The sequence below is a fragment of the Habropoda laboriosa genome, unplaced genomic scaffold (assembly GCF_001263275.1).
Source record: "Habropoda laboriosa isolate 0110345459 unplaced genomic scaffold, ASM126327v1 scaffold243, whole genome shotgun sequence".
Lineage (NCBI taxonomy): Eukaryota > Metazoa > Arthropoda > Insecta > Hymenoptera > Apidae > Habropoda > Habropoda laboriosa.
In genome coordinates, this window is record NW_017100433.1 from 56,989 (window position 1) to 75,878 (window position 18,890).

Consider the following 18,890-nt stretch of genomic DNA (forward strand, 5'->3'; position numbering starts at 1 on the left):
GCGTTCTGCTTCCAAATCCTTTGCAAAATTTGTACGAGGTTGGAAAACAATCGGCTACGGCAGGTCCTGAAAATGCCTGGCGTATATACGACGCGTACACGAAAGCGGATCGAAAGGTAAAAACATTGAAATCAGATCACCCTTTTAGAGTTACCTTTTCCATCAACAAGTTTGTTTGTTTGTTCGTTCGTTCGTTCGTTCGTTCGTTCGTTCGTTCGTTCGTACGTTCGTTCGTTCGTTCGTTCGTTCGTTCGTTCGTTCGTTCGTTCGTTCGTTCGTTCGTTCGTTCGTTCGTTCGTTCGTTCGTTCGTTCGTTCGTTCGTTCGCTCGTTCGTTCGTTCGTTCGTTCGTTCGTTCGTTCGTTTTAGGAAGTTTCGATATTTTTCTTCGATAAAAGATCGGTCGAGAAGCTATACAAGCCGAAGCGAAAGGAAACCGTCACGGAGATTTTACGAAACGGCGCCCGGCAAATGGAACGATTCTCTCATCCGAAGATACTACAGGTGAGTAGTGTGGCCTTTCCCGCCCTTGCCAGCTAACCGACGCGATAGGAGGATGGCCGCGCAGTATGCGCGCACAATTATCCTCTTTCCGTGTTTTTTCTGTACAGGCATACAAAGTGGAAGAGTGCGCGGATAGTTTGGCGTTCGCCTCAGAGCCAGTTCTGGCTAGCCTCGCCAACGTTTTGGCCTACCAGGAACAACTAGCGAATAATCTCGGCCAAACGTCCCCTAACGTAACTAAACAAACTTCCTCGACTACCAGTCATCACCGTACCTCTTACGCCAAGCAATACGAGTTACTTGACATCGAGATCAAGTATGGATTGTTGCAGGTGAGTCAGCCAATCGGCCAGGGGTGGTGACGGGAGAGCAAGTGAGAGAGAAACGCATGTTATTTTCTCTGTTACTCAGATCACCGAGGCGCTCTTGTTCCTTCACGGACCCCACAAAATTCTTCACAGAAACGTTTGCCCCGCGAGCATTATAATCACCAAGAGAGGCACTTGGAAATTATCAGGGCTGGAGTTTATCGGTGAGTGACGATCATCTCTGACAGCTAATATCTCCGATGGAAATCTCACTCGTCTCTTCTTGCTTTCTTTCGATAGAAAAAACGAACGAGATGCCGATATCGTTGCAACCGTGGACAAATCGTATGCCGAAAATGACGCAGCCAAATCTCGATTATATTGGTAAGCAGCAGCGTGCGGCTGATGCGCAGGTTTTCCAGTACATATCGCTAAACGAAGCTACATACTTTTATTATGCCGTAGCTCCGGAAGTGCAACAAAAGAAAGTTGGAGGGTTTTACAGCGATATGTACAGCTTCGGTATGACGATGTGTGCGATTTTCAATCAAGGACGTCCGTTAATTCAAGCGAATCACAGTTGCTCCGAGTATCTGAAACAACTAGAAAACGTAAGCGACGCGTCACGCATCAAGACTCGTCCTTTTCTTCTCTCTCCCTTTGTCCCTTTTTTCTAACGTTACACTCCGTTTGTCTTCTCTTCCGTTGCCACTGCTGCTGCTGCTGCTTTTGCTTCTCATACGCATAGCTCGAGGAACAAGTCGGTGTGATGCTACCTCTAATTCCGCTGCCGCTTCGAGAAGCTGTTTCTCGACTTTTACACCTTGATCCAGAAAAGAGGCCGACCGTCCAAGTGTTATCCATGATTAAATATTTCCAGTATGTAACGCCGTTCCCATATTTCTTCTTTGTAGTTGAACAACATAGTTGAACTTGAAACATGACCAAACTATTTTTCCTTCTACCCAGTGATCCACCGGTGTTCGCGCTTCAATTTCTCGACGTTAGTAAGATGAAGGACGTGCTGCAGAAGGAGCATTTCTATACGACCACTTTAAAAGGGATACTGCCTTACATACCAAAGGTAAGCCGCCTATTTATACATAGTTTACGAAGACGATACCGTTGCTACACGGATGCGTGTACAGAACCTTTGCGTGTGCAGAAACTTTGGTATCAGCATATTTGGACGTATTTGCAAAACGAATTGGAGAGCCAAGAAATTCAATCGGCTGTGTTGCAGCCGGTTCTGTACATCGTACAAAACAGTACACAAGAGGAGTACGACCAAATCGTGTTTCCGTCGTTGCGGCAAGTATAATATAATACATCATAAATCCAATTCCTTAAATATTATACCAACGTTCTCCTCTGTCTCTCGGGTCTGCTGATGAAATATCGTTGTGTAGCTTGCTTTTCTCGAATCGTCGATCGATTCACGGGACGGTCACGCTGCTGGAAAACTTGCATTTAATACTGAAGAAAACATCGCGGGAATACGTGGAGAGCGAGATTCTTCCGATGTTGTACACGTCCTTTGAAAATTCCACCACTCAAGTCCAGGTACGTAAACAGTTGGAAAGTTGAAAAGAAAGAAAGAAAGAAAGAAAGAAAGGGAGAAAGGAGAAATTGAAAGACAGAATGCTTCTAAAATGAAATAACATGCCAGACCGCAGCGTTTGTAGCTGTATCGAACGTGACGGAATACATCGACGACGAAGCCGTGCGAAATATCGTGCTGCCGAAACTGCTTCAAGCGTTTGAAAAGAATTCGGTAGATTCCCGTGTGTTGATGAACGTGATCCCCTATATTTTAAATCGGCTGGAAAAGCAGAAAATCGTCGACTGTATCTTACCGTTGCTATCCAATGTGAAACTACAAGAACCGGAGATGATCGTTCGTGTCGTACGTGAGTATGCATGCGCTTAATATCTCTATCGGTCTCTCTGTTCGATGGTTGGACGACACGGGATTACGATTCGACTCCGACAGAGATTTACAGATTGATGCTAACGGACAAGAAGTACGGACTCACCGTCAGCTGGATGGCGACTCGAGCGATGCCGTCTCTGCTACCTCAAACAATCAATACAGCACTCAATCTCGAACAATTCGAGATACTTCTCAAGGTATTACAAGATATGCTGAACTACATCGAAAGGTGAGAATCCTTCAAGTTTAAACTAAACGTAGCTTTACACTCTCGCGTCTTCGTCGTTCATTTCGATTCGCCTTGATTTCAATTACAGGAATCAGAGGAATCAATTGACGTTGGACAATTGGTCGCTATCGAGTCCGGAACGATACCGAAGCTTACGGCATCAACGTAGTACGGATAGTATGTGCGTACCAGCCTTCAATATACCGAATTTACGCGTCGAGCAGCGTAAAACATCCTCGGCTGAAGATATGGCTAGAAAGAACAGCATAAGTAAGAATTTAACGCTGATAGGTACACACGCATACACGTATGTACATACGTAGGTACTTATGTATGTACAATACTTGGGTGTGTACCTCGAATCACGGTTCACACCAGCAATTTTTAATCGTTCTTTCGTCTGTTGATTTCCCCCTTGCAGGTCCGATGTCAACTACGGCATCGGCCGAAAACATGGCGAGGAATAACTCGATGACGGGTAAGGCTAACTTGTTCTCTCTCTCTCTCTCTCTCTCTCTCTCTCTCTGTTGTTGAGGTTACCTTAGCTTTTCCTGTCGATTTACACCGTGTACTGCATCGTTGTTCACGACAGCGATGTTCAGATGGTTCTCGTCCTCGAACAACGACAACAGCAATTTCCTGAAAGTGGCCAACACCTTCACGAGTCGACGATTATCGGACAATACTCTGATGACACCGAAGATACGGATAGCACCGTCCTGCGAAAGTTCGCCCGGTGTGACACCTGGCGATGGATTACCGATTCGACGTCACTCAAGCACCGGTCCGCAGGACCGACGAGGATCCAGCATCAATTTATCACCGCCATTGGTATCGTATCCCCTTTCTTTCCGACGTGTAAATCAAACGTACTATAGTTTATTCTTATAGAGGAAGAAAAGAAAAAGGGAAAGATAGAATATTAGAAGTAGTAAGGCAAGGGATGGAATGAGACGGCGAAGGAATATCAACTCGTACATGGTTTGTCGTGACTTGAATAGGGTGGGAATAGCTTACGAGGCCCGAGGCGTCCCTCCGTTTCTTCGACGTCCTCCCAGCAGGGCACCGGGTTGCTGCAGCAGGTTGGCTTCAGCATGGTAAGACAACAACCTCCCATCTGCCTCAACCTCAATGGACCACCACAACCACCACAACCACCAACACTTTCTCCATTACTCCAGCTACCGGGACAGTCTTCCCACTGACCCTCCGTTACAGCGTAAGGATATTCACTAGCTTATCCAACATTGCCGCGCGCCGTTCTTTCTCTTTTTCTTTTCCTTATTAATGCGAACAAGATTTTCCCCGTTCATACTATACATAGTATTATATGTATATAGTATTTTTTTTTCTACACACACGCTATTTCTCTTCCTATCGACGAACAAGCGATAGTAGAAACAAAACGCACAAATACCATATAATCTCTCTCTCTCTCTTTCTCTGGAATTGGAAAGGATAGCGCTTCGTAGTATGTATAAACATAAGTACCTAAGTACTTACCCTGCCTTTATTCTAGGCCTTTATTCTGCCTTTATTCTGCCTTTATTCTCTTTGCATGTTCCCTCTTTTCTCTATCTAATCATCTTTCGATTTTCATCAATTTACATATAGACAAATATGTATACATACATATATTAATCAGGTTTCTACGTATGTAGCTAAGCATTCGCTGCCATGTGCATGTGTATCCGATGATTTTTCAAAGACCAACCAACCAACCAACCAACCAACCAACCAACCAACCAACTAACCGATCAATCGACCAACCAACCAACTAACCGATCAATCGACCAACCAAAGAACCAACCGATCTAGCGACGATACGCCAAATTATTCGTTACATTACTTACATGTCTGATCGGTGGATCGGTTGGTGTGCTCAATTACCGTCGTTTCCCGAGCGTGCAATTTAAACGCTGATTACGTGTAACTGTGCGATCATTTTTCGTTCCATTGCAGCACCAATTCTTCGATAAAGTTTCGATAGGAAACGTGACGAAAGGACATCAAGGAAGGAATGAACGAGAGTAATTTTCAGTTCCCTCTCTTTTATCGACTAGGGAATACTCAGAGCCTAGAATTTATCGAAGAGAATGTTAAAGCGAGTGAGAATGATTGTGATTTCTTCTAAAGTGGCCTAACCTGATTATAATTATATACATACACATAGGTACATACACGTATAGAATATCACCGTCGTCGTCGTCGTCGTCCTCGTTGAATAATTCGACAAAAGTGGAATGATTTTTAAAACGATCGCGTAATATTCGTCGTTGCACGTAGATACTGGTATGACGAAATAAGATACGATGAATTATCGAATCGAAAACGAAAACTCAACGATATATTTATTTGCACTTAAGTAAGTATGTGCGACATTTGTTTGTCTCGCATTTGTGTCGAATTATACATATGTAGATGTACTTATGTATAGCAAGTACTCGATATGATGCACGTGTACCTACTGAAGGTGGTATTCGTCTCGCGCGACTAACTTGCCAATATTGGTAGGTTCGTCGCTTCAAGAAGCCCTTTCCTATTCCCAAATCTTCTTCTGCTTGTACATTGTTCTTCTTGGAAGTAAGAATATCGTGACTGCACGATGTTCGTGCGATGGAAAGTCAATTGTAAGGCGACAATTTTTCGCCAATTCCTTTCATAATCGTAGCATTACTACTCGACCGGACATTACTACTTAACCGTGATTCGCAGTAAGGGAATTCCGCATCTAGTTGTATTCGAATGCACGCGTACGTATCAAATGCTTGTACACTTTGGCGACGTCTCCATAACTCGAGCGTATTTCAACTTTTCTTCACTTCGATAAAGATACAGATATACTAAATACATATTACGATATATTCTTATTACTATACCGACGTTTGTCGTGCGCGCGTGTGCGTGCGTGTGCGTGCATGCGCGAGCATGACGTGTGACAGACGTAAGGAAGTAAGATAGCGCGAAGAGCGTGAGCGTGTGCGTGTATGTTTAAAGAGTAAGAAATCGCAGCAGGCAACGGAAACTGACCGTAGTTCTGGCGAGAATCACGTGGCACTAGGAAACAAAGTGTCCTTAAGGTTCGTGCCAAGGACTATTTTATGTTTGCTCGAACCGCGCGCAGACAATCCTGATTAATCGTGGACAATCGTGGACAATCATCGGATGCGAGTACTCGAATCGACAAACTTCGTTTCATTTCTTATTGTTATTATTATTATTATTACAATCATCATCGTTATTATACAGATCGTCGAGATAGCGAGTTACTCGATTCTTCCACTTGCGATCGGAAGGTTTATTGGAAAATTCCGATCGACCGTCGTACTACGAGCGGAAAATGACAATCATTCCCCCGAAGATAGGGATAAATGAATATCGAAAGCTTCGGGTGAACAATAAATCTTTCAAAGTGTGTACCTGTTGACTGATGACGCAACTTCTACGTGGAAAGAACCCATTTACGATATCGTATTCTCCTTCGACCAAAATTCAATTCGATTTTTTCGTACTTTGATCGGAGGTGTACATGGTTCCTTTTATCGTAAGATAAGGTCGTCGTCGTCGTCTTTATTGTTATCCTCATATCGCATAATTCTATATACATATACGCGTAGACAGGAAAGCGTGAAATCTATCAAGTCGCGCGCTCGATAAATTTCCCATCGAAAATTAGTGTGTACATATTAAGCGTTGAATGAAAGCGGACGTACGTAATTGACATCTCGTTTGCGTACAACCAACATACGACCGAGGTTCGTTTCCGATTAATTAGACCGTTCTTCGATCGTCGTCGGTATTAAATGTGGATATTTCGTGTGTAATACCCTTCTAAGGATATGTTACAATAAAGCACTGTGCTCTTCGATAAAATTCACTAATCGTTCTTCATTTCGCTTGTGTATCGTTATATCGCATAAAAATTACACGTGTTGTAAATACTGGCTGACAATGTAACATTCACGAGTGTTGATCGTGTCACAGTATGTATTTATTTTTCTCTCCAACGTTCTGAAATACCGATCGTGTGAAAAAAACAATCGGTGTTTTTGTTATGCCCTCTATTTGCGATATAAAGCAGTTAATTTAGGAATTTCTATGTACATATGTAAGTACTTAAGTACAATCCAATCATCGAAGATGATAAACTCTGGACAGATTTATTATTATCTAAATATCTGAAATTAGTACAGTTCAAGCAATTGAACATTTATTATAAGTATGAATTAAATATAATAAGAATGACGAGAATAGCATTTGCAAAGAGAGATAAGGAAAATTTTTCAAAGAAAAACTATCGCCATCTCGCGTCTGGTGACGCCAACTACGACGTTTTAACAGGAACAAAATATCAACAGAGGTATTAGACAAGAACCGCGAGAAGGACAGAGGGAGAACGTTTTCTATTGGCTGGCGGATAATGATCATTAATAACTCGATAATTAGAATGATGTTGTGAACTTTTAGAATTGAAGAATCAAGTGTGGACTTTCTTGCATATACTTTTCAGTGCTCTAAACCCTTTCGATAATTAGTTATTAACAATTTTAGTACGCGATGTCGTGAACGATACAGTCACGTACATTTACGATTTCTAATAATTTCATAGCTTTCTACTAAAATTCCATGCAAATAGCTATATGCACCTGAAAGGCAACTCCTTTAGCTACATTCTCGCATCATTGTTATTGACATATTCGGTTTAGTTTAGGAGTTATTAAACATTATGTGGAAGAGGCCCCTCCTACTCTTCGCACTCGTGTATAGTCAAGTGTTATAAACAATTGCTAATATCTAATAAACCATACAACTGACGGCTACCGAACTAATTGGACGATATAAAAAGTACATTATTAATCACTGGTGCCTATTGAAATAACGAAAACGTGATACGCTTGAATACGATATTATGCGATGCTATAATACTCACCCAAAGAATGTTGTATAACTATCAAACCATAAGGGATATGTTAATAGGATTTATATGAGAATACAACCAATGGAGTTACCTTTCAGACGCATATATGTAGGTAGTTGAACAAGAATTTCGTAGTGGGCCATGAAATTATTGATAATTCCGTATCCCTACCGCCACCACCTACGAAAATTGATGATAACTAATTACCTAAAGGGTCTAGTTCATTAAAATCTGTATAAGAAAGTTGCTAATGGTACACTATTAGTTCTTCAATTCTAAAAGTTCACAAAATCATCGTAATTATTTAGTTATCGATAACTTTCTCTGGCCGACTTAATGTCGACCTGGCCGCCATCAAGAGGCGGAACTTAGATATCCGCGGACTAATAGGAAGTGCTTTCTCTCTACCCTTCTCGCACGATATTGCGTTCCTTGTCTAATACCTTTGTTGATATTCTATGTTCCTATTAAAAAGTCGTAATTCGTGTCACCAGCCGCGAGATGGCGCTAGTTTCCCTTTTCAAATTTTCTGTCCTTGTCTCTATTTCTTGTTTTCGCGCCAATACAGGTAGACAAGGATAGTACTATTTAGTGAAATAAGTTAGTCAAGGAAAGAAATAGGGGTAGATTTGGCTGCGTGAACTAACGGGTCGTTACTAGAAATACAGAATGTGAACGGAGGTATTAGACAAGGAACGCACTAGTGTGCGAGAAGGATAGGCTTCTTGTATAGTATATCTGTAGTATATCTCCTCTGTGACAACACGTTATACGTGACGGCCTTGTGATTTTCATTGCCAACTATTTTATAACAACTGTCAAATAACACTTTGTTATTAAGAAGAAACACATTGTGATAGAGTAAGTAATGCATTTCCTTCGTTTGAAGAATATTTACGACAAATTGTGAAGAATATATGTAGCAATATTGACATGTTCGCTACTATCGTTCTGTTGATTCGTGGATATCAATATTTTTAGAATTGTATGTGACGCTGCTAGTGAATGTGTTAACAGTGCGAAATAACTTTGTTTCTTTTTGGTAAGTACAGACAGCTGGTAATCCACATCGAATAATCAAATTTTAAGACATATTTTCATAAATCGGGAAGTAGCTAATAAAAGAGGTTACGCAAATAAATTACTCGGTAATTACTCAAATAAATACCAAGTATATTGTTAAATTTATAAATAATGTGCTAATATTGTTCAGATATATAATATTATAATAATTAAAAGTACACGATAGAAAATAATTTTCCTTCAAATTCCATTATAATTAAGATAATCAATTTTACATTTCGTACAGTTCATAAGTTACACAGGAAATAAATACAAATTTTGTTGTACAGAAATATTTTATTTGGTTATTTAGAAATTGTAGATCTAATGAATTTAAATCACTTTTCTTTTTAGGATATACATATTAACAGATATTTTTCTAGCAGCTGTGAATTAGAAGGTAGAATGACGTCTTTAAGTGAAGATGATCTAGAGAATGAAGAACTTTATGGTATCAGAAACAGTACACTTTTTATAATTGATGCAACACCTCCAATGTTTCAAAATAATCCACAAGAAGGAATCCCATATTTTTTACAATGCATAAGGGTATTCTATTTATTATTAATCTACATTATTATCATCTCCTATTATGCACATTATTATGTATACTACGTTACTATATTTTACCGTCTATTTTCAAATTCAGCTATACAAAGACTTTCTTAAGCAAAAATTGGTTTGGAATAAGCAAGATTGGATTGGTTTAATGTTGTTTGGAACTGATATGCATTCTAAAACCAAACATATATCAATGCTGCAGAAATTAAATCTTGTTTCAAAGAAGAATTTACAAGAAGTAATTGAAATAGGTAACTACTTCGTAGTATTTTGTTGTAAATAGGTAGAAGAGCAAAGCAATTGCTTTACAGAAATAAGGATTACATGTTATGTAAATGTAGAAGAAAGCTATTTTCAGGGATATTAGACAGAAAACATTACTAAATCATATAGAGAAATGTAGTTTATAGTAAACCTTTTGTTAAAGCTTTTTTTACTTACTTTTATAATATTATTCAACCGCATACATAGATGAAGGGAAGAAATGGGAGAGCTACAGGAATACTGCTTCTTCCACTGTTTATCCGTTACACGATGCATTATGGACTGCAGCACGAGCATTCTCTGATAAAAATATTACTATGCCGATAAGAAAAGCAATTCTTTTTACATGTCTGGATAACCCTCCAATGACTGATAATAATGAAAAGTATAGAATAAGAGTAAAAGCAGCAAATTACAGTGACATAAACCTTCAATTATTTGTTGTTGGTTTGAGTGAAAATTGGAATCACGATTTGTTCTATAAAGATTTAGAATTGTTATCCCGAAAAATTGATGTTGATGATTATAAAAGAATATGTTTAAAAGAGTTAGTGGAACAAGTAAAATTGCCATCTAGAAATATGGCGAAATTACCTTGGAGACTTGGAGAGAACGTGAATATAGATGTGTCTCTTCGCAATCTTGCCGTGTAAGAAACAACTTACGTGTTTTTCCTTATATTTACTCGTGTTATATTTACTTGGTTATTTTTATTCTACTTACTATGTAATTCAAATGTTCAGTAAAACACAATACTTAAAAGAGGAGAAGATAAGCAAAGAAACCAGTACTCCTTTGATGTCACGTGCATACCTCACACTGGCCAATAATAACGATAACAAAGTCTGTATTTCAATGATTCCTACTGCTTTTTACAATTTAATAATCTTCAACGTTTTTGTCCTCTGTTACAGGAAACAGGAGAGGATACAGAAAATGAACACGCATCGTCGCCTGTTCTGGAGATGGATATTCAAAAATATCAAACATTTGGTAGGAGAAATATTAATTTTACATCAGCAGAAGTAAGATCGTTAAGTAAAATGGGAGAACCAGGCATTGATTTAATATGTGTAAAACCCATTTCTTATCATCCTCTATACCACTTTGATACACCATATTTTGTTATACCTAACAAGAGCAATCGTAAAGGTAATATAAATTGCACATTAAAAGAATGTATTCCAAACATATATATGTTTTAAAATTATTGTACACTTCCCTTTTCAGATAACAAATTATTATTTAGTGCATTACTCGATAAGTGTGACTCAAAAAATTTAATGGTAATATGTGCAGTTACGATACGAAAGCATTCTTCGCCAAAATTATGCACTATGATACCAAATGCACAAAATGGAGGATTTTATTTATATAAAATACCATTTAGAGGTTTGTTTTTCTAATTTTACAGTACTTAAGTAAGCAGATATGTTACAACTATATGTAGCATATAAACAGACTTAAAAAAAGAGTTGTTCATTCCACTGAAATTTACATGCACAATGTGTTTAGCTAGCTGAAGCACTAAATTGGAGAAGTGATTCCTAAAGTTGCTCTAAGCCAAAAATCAAAAGTGAGAAAATTGCGTTCGAGGCTTCCTTAATTAATTACTAACATTTCAAATCTGCATATGAATTAGAGAATATGTTCAGCCTAGAACAGGCAGCCGTGCGAAGAGTAGGTCATTTGCAAAGCTATTTTAACATATAATTTTCTTCTAGAAAACACTCGAAATCTCAGCGAATATTTGTCAGAACATATATATGACAACAAAGAAAAGAAACTTCCGTTTAATCCAAATGGAATTAAGCTGCTAAAGAAAATAATCGAGAAATTAAGTATCGAATATAATCCAAAATTGTTTTCAAATCCTAAACTACAAGTTCAAATTGAAGCGATCGAAACCTTAGCTTTAGATTCGGAAAAACCTGAAGATAAGGTTGATGATACAAGTACGTTCTATTTACAAATTGTACGTATATAAGTATTACAATTTATCTAAAGCATTTTAACGATACAAGTTTAAATTTGCCTCTAGTTCCAAAAGTTGACGAGATGCGTAAAGTTGTAAACAATTTATTAGATGAATACGATGAAATATTTAAAGAAGAAATAGACAATGTAAGTGATGTACCACCAAAAAAGAAAATTAAAAGGGTTAACAAAGAGGCAGAACCTGCTGTATTGGGAGATGAAGCAAAGATTCGGGAACTTGTGAAAAAGGGCAAAGTACATTAATCAATACATATTACATTGAACAACAATAATTAATCAAAATTTATAATAAATTCATTTTTTTCTCCTAACAGATAGAAACTTCTACTGTATCAGAGTTAAGAACAATTTTAAGAACATTATGTTTAAAAACATCTGGTAAAAAGGATGAATTAATTAATAGAGTTAAAGAACATTATAAATGAAGAATTGAAAATATTCAATAATAAAAAATGATTTATAAATTGTGTTTTCTTTGTGTTGCCTTTTATCACAGACTGAAAGGTAAGTAGACAGAGTAGATCTATCTCACCGAATATATTTGTGCCACGTTTCAGGAGCTTTCGAGTCCCTTACTGTTTTCTTGTCGCTTCCAACATTACTGATTGAGCATAGAATGAGATTAGAACTAGAGGTGAGATAGAGGTCACACGACCCCGGGGTCCTAGTTACCATCATTCTACTGTGATTGTGATCACAGACGAAATACATATAGCGTAGACCAAACAAACATCTTATAGGACTTTTTGTCACACATTCTGAAATACCGACGTCGTCCAAAATCACTGGTTTTGAAGTGCACTCTACGCTCAACAGCGGTCATTTTAAGAAGTGTATCACGCAAACCAACGATATCGGTCGTGTGTAATACATTGTTACTGTGTTGTCAATACATCCTTGATCCGAAAACACAAAGGTGTGTGACTGAATCGATTCCGATTCATCCTAAGATTGGAAATTTTGTCTCGTTCATTATTTAAAATAACAAATGCCAAGTGTTGTTGATTTCAATTCCCACCACTGATAGCGCAGTGATGTAATGCCAGGCCTAATCGATACAGTAGAATGATGGTAACAGTTGGACGAGTGGTCTACCCTATAACTCGTCTGTTATATTAAACCGTAGAGATTGCTGTTGCACCGGGTACACAACGATTTTCTTGGTCCATTTTCTCTCTGCTATCGTTATCGTTATGTGTGTTTCTTACCTTACGTATGAACAAACAAGGTTTCTTTTCTACATGGTAATAAATTACCGAAATTGCGTAACGCAAACCCACTGTACAGAGAGCCAGATCTTAATAGCTGGAGTGACACGTGAACGATGATGATGATATGTATGTAAATGACTGGATAATAAATGGAACTTGAATAAGAACGACCGATGCCACCTATACCACGTGACAATATTAATAAAAATAACAACAAAGTGCGCGCCACTCGCGGCAGGCACAACTGGAGTATATGTATACATACTTACAGAGGGTGATTTTCGCTGGTGACAGTGGAGGGGATAGGGATGATGGAAGCTGGTAGTCCACCACCGAGGAAAATATGACAACGGTGCGCATTTTAGGGATTGATTGGGATAAAACGGATAGAAATGGTGGAAAGTTGGAGGCGGGGAGAAGGGAGGTCAGGCCGCCGATTCGCACAGAAGGTAGCGCGACGTGTAGGTTATGCCTTGGCGCCGGGGCCTGTTCAACGTCGATATTTGCCGAGGGAGAAATTTCGGAAGGTTTGCGTTCTCGCATTCTGGATCGTTGCCCCATCACGGTGAGTGGCCTCCTCTTCACGTATCTTCTTCTAACAATTACATACGTGATCTATTCTATATCGGCATGGATCAGCTGTTGAACGATGACAGACTACCGAAGGCGATTTGCCGCGAATGCGAAAGGAAGCTAGCGGCTACGCACGAGTTTCGCGAACAGTGCAGGAAATCGGAACGCACCTTACGACTACGCTACGGAACTACTGTTGCGAATGCAGCAGCAGATTGGAAAACACGGGTTCGGCTAATTTGGATTAGTAATCGATCGATTGATAAATTTTGTTAATAAGACTGCTTTAGAATTGCGATATTGCAGTGTGCAGAAGTTGAAACGGATAACTGGACGGGTGAAGAAAGGAAGAAGGGGGGGGGGGGATTGGGTGGAAGATCGAAAAGTGGCCGATGACCGAGTGGCAAGTGGAAAATCGTCGAGAATTGGTCGAAAAGACAAGTGTGTTTATGAATCGTCATTGTCAAGGCCGTTGTCGTCGGTACACCAGCCGGTAAAGGAGAGGAACGAGTTGGAGCGAGAGTCTGTCGTTAGCGAAGAGGGCAGCATCAGCATCGGCAGAAGTTGCGCGGAAGAAACGAAAGCGGGAAACGGTGAGACAGAAGTACGACGGCGGTATTACCTGTGCGACGTGTGCAGCAAAACGTTCGCCTCCAAGTCTGGACTAAGATTGCACTTGAAGTCCCACAACGGTGTGAAACCTCATCTCTGTCTGTACTGTGGCAAAGGATTCGTGATTCCAAGTTACGCAAAGAGACACGAGAGAATTCACACGGCGGACAAACGGTTCATTTGCCAGTTTTGTAGCGCAGCATTCACCTCGGCTAATGGTCTAAAGTATCACTTGAGATTGCATACCGGCGAGGCCAATTATCGTTGCGAGGTTTGCGGCAAGTCGTTTTATCGGTACAAATACCTGAAGGAGCACGCGTTCACTCACACAGGGGAGAAGGCGTACGTTTGCAAGAGGTGCGGCTCCTCCTATGGAAATTCTGGCAGCTTGTTCGTTCACGAAAAAGGATGCAAGGCTAAGAGACGAGAGTAACATGTCTACTTACTTAATACAGCGGAGGGAAATAACTTCAAATAGAACTTGATTTTCTTCACCCTTGGTCCTCCTTGGCTCTCCTTTTTCACTCGAACTCGTTGTTCTTGTTTACCTGTTGTAGATCGAAATAAGGATAAAAGCAGCAGGTAGAAGGTGGTAAGCGAGCAAAAATGCTATTCCTTTATTTCGAGGGAACAAATATAATAAGAGTTGTTATCGTAGTATGAGAAAGAGAGAGGGAGTGGGAGGAAGGGTTGGTGGTTCGAGTGTGAAGTAGTCGACGAATTGAAGGAGAAGAGCTAATAATATTCATATATGTACGTAAGTATGTATAATTACAGAGGTAGAATATCGTGATTTGCGTCCGAATTTACGCGATAGCTAACGTAACGACGATTCATCTTAAAATCTTTGGCATCGATGGCAGGGTTATCGCGATCGACAGTTGGAATTTGTGCGTACGGACATTTCCGAGGAAGCGATGGACATCCAGCGATTGGTGTCGGATCGGAACCACGTTAGACCCAATGAGTATTTGCCGTTGAGGTTGGCATGTTGGCACCGACTGAACCACCATCCGCCGTGATAGTTTCTGGCGCAATGAGTCGTGCTAACGTCCATATCTCGGTCTTTGGCGCTGAAAGCCATTCCGTTCTGATAGGAAAGGGCGTCGGTAGCGTTACCGGCGTAGCCCCCGACTCGTAGCGTGTAACCGGTCTCCTCCGATTCGACCGCGAACCAATCGTACTCGGCACGCCACCGCTCCGCGTAAATATCCACCATGTCGATTCGAAGTCGAGTACAATTGTCGCGAGTGAGTTTGTGAAGGATCTGGTTGCCAATCCAATATTCGGTGACCGGAGAACCGAACCCGAGGGAATAATCGTTCCAGGTGCGATCAAAGTCAAGGGTGCCGTCGATACGCCGCGCGACTACAGTCCAACCTTGTCGACAAAAGACCAAGATCGGCCTGGCACCTGCCTCCAACAGCCTGAGCCCATCCTTCTCAGGTAGCTCGCAGTCGCCAGTCAGATTATTCCCGATTGTGTGATAGCGATCCTCGAGTTGCTCTAGTTCGGAAAAGAGGGCGGCGCTGGAGAGTTCCGGGTAGGAAAGTTGGTGAAAATCGGTCGGTGGTGCGTAGTAAGTGGTAGTGACGTTGAAGAGATCAATCGCTTCCTGTTGCCGGTCACTTCTCTCTTGGAGTTTGGACGCGCTGACGCTCAACGCCTGAACGGTGCGCCGTAGATTGTTCAGCTCCTCCCTGGTCAGCGATAGTTCGGCAGCTTTTCGGGCAGCGTTCACGTCCAGCCGAAGCATCTCTCGTTTCGTCGACGAGTTATTCCTCTCGATCGCCTCCTCCAGGCTTCGTAGCGAGCCGATTACCCGTGAACTCACCGATTCCCCGATTTTCCTCGTTAACGTCGTACTCTCACTCACGTTCGACATTTGCCGCGACAATTCGACTTGCGCTCTCTCCAACTTGTTCATTCGTCTGCTCAAACTCGACCATTCCTCGTTCTCGTACGCGGCGGCAGCAGCAGCGGCAGCGGCAACGCGTTTCTCCAACGACGCTCGTCTCTGCGTGCTCAAAGAGATTTTACGCTCTAGGCTCTTTAAACGATCCTCGACAAACCGCGTTCGATGCCCTTCGTTTCGTCTCGCATAGTAGCCGTGCCTTCTCGCTCCTCCTTCACCTCCTCCTCGTCTGAGCACATCGTGTTCCGTACTCTTACGATCACCACTACCCTTGTTGCTATCTGTCGGTACACCATCTCCTTCGATTCCCCGGTGAAACACCGAGTTTGCCGCGATAGCGGAAGATGTCTCGCATCTAAGAGATTTAACCTCGATTTGGACCGAGCTCAACTGAAATAAAAATGTCATAACGTTATCGAACGAACGAATGAACGAACGAACGGGCGGCGGACGGACGTGTTCGAAAGAGGCGATCATGCATCTGTTGCGACAGGATGTGAGGGAGTCGTCAGTCGCAGGTGTTCCCCCACGCGGGAACGCAGAATTCATCGAATTATGTACTATGTTTCTGCAGCTGTCCCGAAACGAGATATAGCACGCAGCATGGCCAAGGGTAACAGATGGAGTGAGTAAAAGGAGAAGCGAGTGTCGGAGAGAGGGAAGGTGAAATCGAGGCAGCTGTGCGCGATCGATCGGCCTATGGAGCAGCAGGTGGACGAAAGGATGCCGATGGGTGGGGGAGAGGAAAGGTATGGGAATGGAAAAGGAAAAAATAACGAGAAAGCTCGGCAAGCGTGTAAGAGGTGGAGGTGGAAAAGAAGGAGTGTTGTGTATCTACCTGACTGGCGACGTCAGCGCAGCTGCGAGAGAGCAGAGTAAAGCGTTCCTTGACCGCTGCGATGTCGACGCGAATCGTTCCGAGGACAGCCTCGATCTTGGCGATTCTACCGCCGAGATTTCGAATGCCTCGGCCGACCGCGGCAACGTCACCTTTCAACAGAGCAAGTTCGCCCTTCATTCGCGATCTCTCGGCCAGCTCTTCGCTCGCGTTTCTCGTACGAAGAACTTCCGCGACTTCTCCTTGGAGCTCGGTCACCGCGCTTCCTAGCCATCTTACGCGCAACCTTTCGTTCTTCGCCTCGTTCCCGTTCCCGCCACGAAGGGAGATCACTTCCTTTCTAAGAACCAACACCAACCATCACGACCAACTCAGATTCAGATTGCACCGCGACCACACCGCCAATCAACCAGTATTTTACTTTGCTTTGCTTTGCTTTGTTTTGCTTTGCTTTGCTTTGTTTTGCTTTATTTCTTTACCTCAGTTGTTTGATTTCGTTTTTAAGAACGAACAACTCCGTGTTTTTCTCGATCGCGCGCTTCAAGCTTCCCTCGAGGGCGTTGTAATCCTGTTGCCGATGATCGAGCAGAGCGTTCACTTGTTCCCGCAACGATCTTATCGCGTCCGTGACGTTTTCTTCGCCGCGAATCTCTTCTTGCGCAACGATCGCTGCGAACGTAGCGCAGCATAACAACAGCCAGGCACCGCTTCTCCCATTGTCCATCGTTGTTCCTTTCCTTTCCTTTCCTTTTCACCTCACCCCACCCCACCTCACCTCACCTTACCTAACTAAACTAACTTAACTTAACCGCGAAGTTGAACGGCGCCGGCTTTCACGAGTACCACTCACGCACGAGCACCGGAAGCTCACTGGCCCAAACTGTCAGCCGCCCTACCACTTTTATATCGTCTTTGCCATAAAAGGTTGGGGGTAGAGACGGTTCAGGGAGCAGGTGTTTGCTCGCCAGAAGGCAACGTTCCATGTCCGTGCATTGTGTCGTCTCGTGGCTGCAAGCTGCGCCCTCGATACCGCTGCTTCTGCTGCTGCTGCTGCTACCGTCATCACCGACCCTTTATCCCCACCACTTTCCCTGCCACCTCTGCCGTACGCCTTCTTCTTCTTCTTTTACTCCTTTCTTCACTGCGTTTCACTGCTTCTTATCTCTCGCTCGAATAATTCTGCGACTCTCTCCTTTCGTCTGGGTTGCCTTCTTTCTCTCTTTACCTATTTTTACGTGAATTAAATACAGCGGGAAAAGTAAGTGAAGCGCCAAAGAAAACTGTCTGTCTGTGCATCACGCGTGTGCATGTGAGGTGAATCGTTTATTTAAAACTCATTGTACCACCCTGGTAGGATCTAAAATTTTATGATTCTACTGGAAAAGTACACGAGCGAACAAGCAGCTCGATTATATTACTCAATTAATCGCGACATTACGGTATTACGTGGTAAAATCAACATCCCTCACAATCATCCATCTACGTACGTTGCTTTTCCGATCGCGTGCTAATCGGAACACGAGCGTCGTTGCAATTGATCGATAACAACTTCTCTTCGCAACGAAAACATGATACAACGTGAACTGGCACGTGAATTTCGATAAAATTTGCATCGTTGGCTTCTATCTCGTCTTGCTACCTTATCTAGAGTAAAATTCTATGTACAGAAATGATAAAAATACATTCTTGAAAATCTCACGATCTCTACGCTAACTAACACGTGATAGATTAAATGAAATGGCACTCTCTTTCGTTTTCGTTACAAATCGCATATAGACACGCGTATACACGGCGCAGAACCGAACAAATAGAACCCTTCAACTCCACAACGATTCAACTCGTGTTCAATCGAGTGGAAGGACAAGGTAAAGACTCGATGTGTAATATGTTTACGTGTAATTTGTACGGAAAAATTTTCATCTGGTCTAGTTCTCTCTCTCTCCCTCTCTCTCTCTCATTCTCTCG

The 18,890-nt window shown here is 41.8% G+C and overlaps 4 protein-coding genes across 4 annotated transcripts; 3 read left to right on the top strand and 1 right to left on the bottom strand.

Annotated features, from left to right (window-relative positions):
• Positions 1-8: 8 nt before the first annotated feature.
• Positions 9-4,711, top strand: LOC108575825 (SCY1-like protein 2; the record flags this gene model as incomplete). Its single annotated transcript, XM_017938729.1, has 17 exons — positions 9-116; positions 369-503; positions 611-835; positions 915-1,035; positions 1,112-1,195; positions 1,277-1,422; positions 1,560-1,690; positions 1,781-1,895; positions 1,977-2,122; positions 2,221-2,374; positions 2,481-2,721; positions 2,805-2,973; positions 3,062-3,243; positions 3,395-3,451; positions 3,566-3,831; positions 3,975-4,192; positions 4,635-4,711. Coding segments are annotated over 16 exons (2,484 nt in total), but the record flags the coding sequence as incomplete, so codon positions are not given.
• Positions 4,712-8,674: 3,963 nt separating this feature from the next.
• LOC108575854 (X-ray repair cross-complementing protein 6-like) lies at positions 8,675-12,201 on the top strand. The gene is made up of 10 exons (XM_017938768.1): positions 8,675-8,752; positions 9,308-9,502; positions 9,603-9,765; positions 9,986-10,427; positions 10,522-10,621; positions 10,693-10,930; positions 11,009-11,170; positions 11,503-11,733; positions 11,820-12,010; positions 12,091-12,201. Exons 2-10 carry the CDS (start codon positions 9,359-9,361, stop codon positions 12,199-12,201), a joined length of 1,782 nt encoding a protein of 593 aa, XP_017794257.1. The 5' UTR covers positions 8,675-8,752; positions 9,308-9,358.
• Positions 12,202-13,271: 1,070 nt separating this feature from the next.
• On the top strand, positions 13,272-14,626 carry LOC108575761 (zinc finger protein 354B-like). The gene is made up of 3 exons (XM_017938655.1): positions 13,272-13,552; positions 13,627-13,788; positions 13,841-14,626. The coding sequence occupies exons 1-3, from the start codon at positions 13,331-13,333 to the stop codon at positions 14,603-14,605; spliced, it is 1,149 nt and encodes a 382-aa protein (XP_017794144.1). The 5' UTR covers positions 13,272-13,330; the 3' UTR covers positions 14,606-14,626.
• Positions 14,627-14,855: 229 nt separating this feature from the next.
• Positions 14,856-18,412, bottom strand: LOC108575798 (protein scabrous-like). Its single transcript, XM_017938694.1, has 3 exons — positions 17,405-18,412; positions 16,926-17,265; positions 14,856-16,477 (listed from the first exon to the last, which is right to left on the bottom strand). The coding sequence occupies exons 1-3, from the start codon at positions 17,647-17,649 to the stop codon at positions 15,038-15,040; spliced, it is 2,025 nt and encodes a 674-aa protein (XP_017794183.1). The 5' UTR covers positions 17,650-18,412; the 3' UTR covers positions 14,856-15,037.
• Between the last annotated feature and the right edge of the window lie 478 nt (positions 18,413-18,890).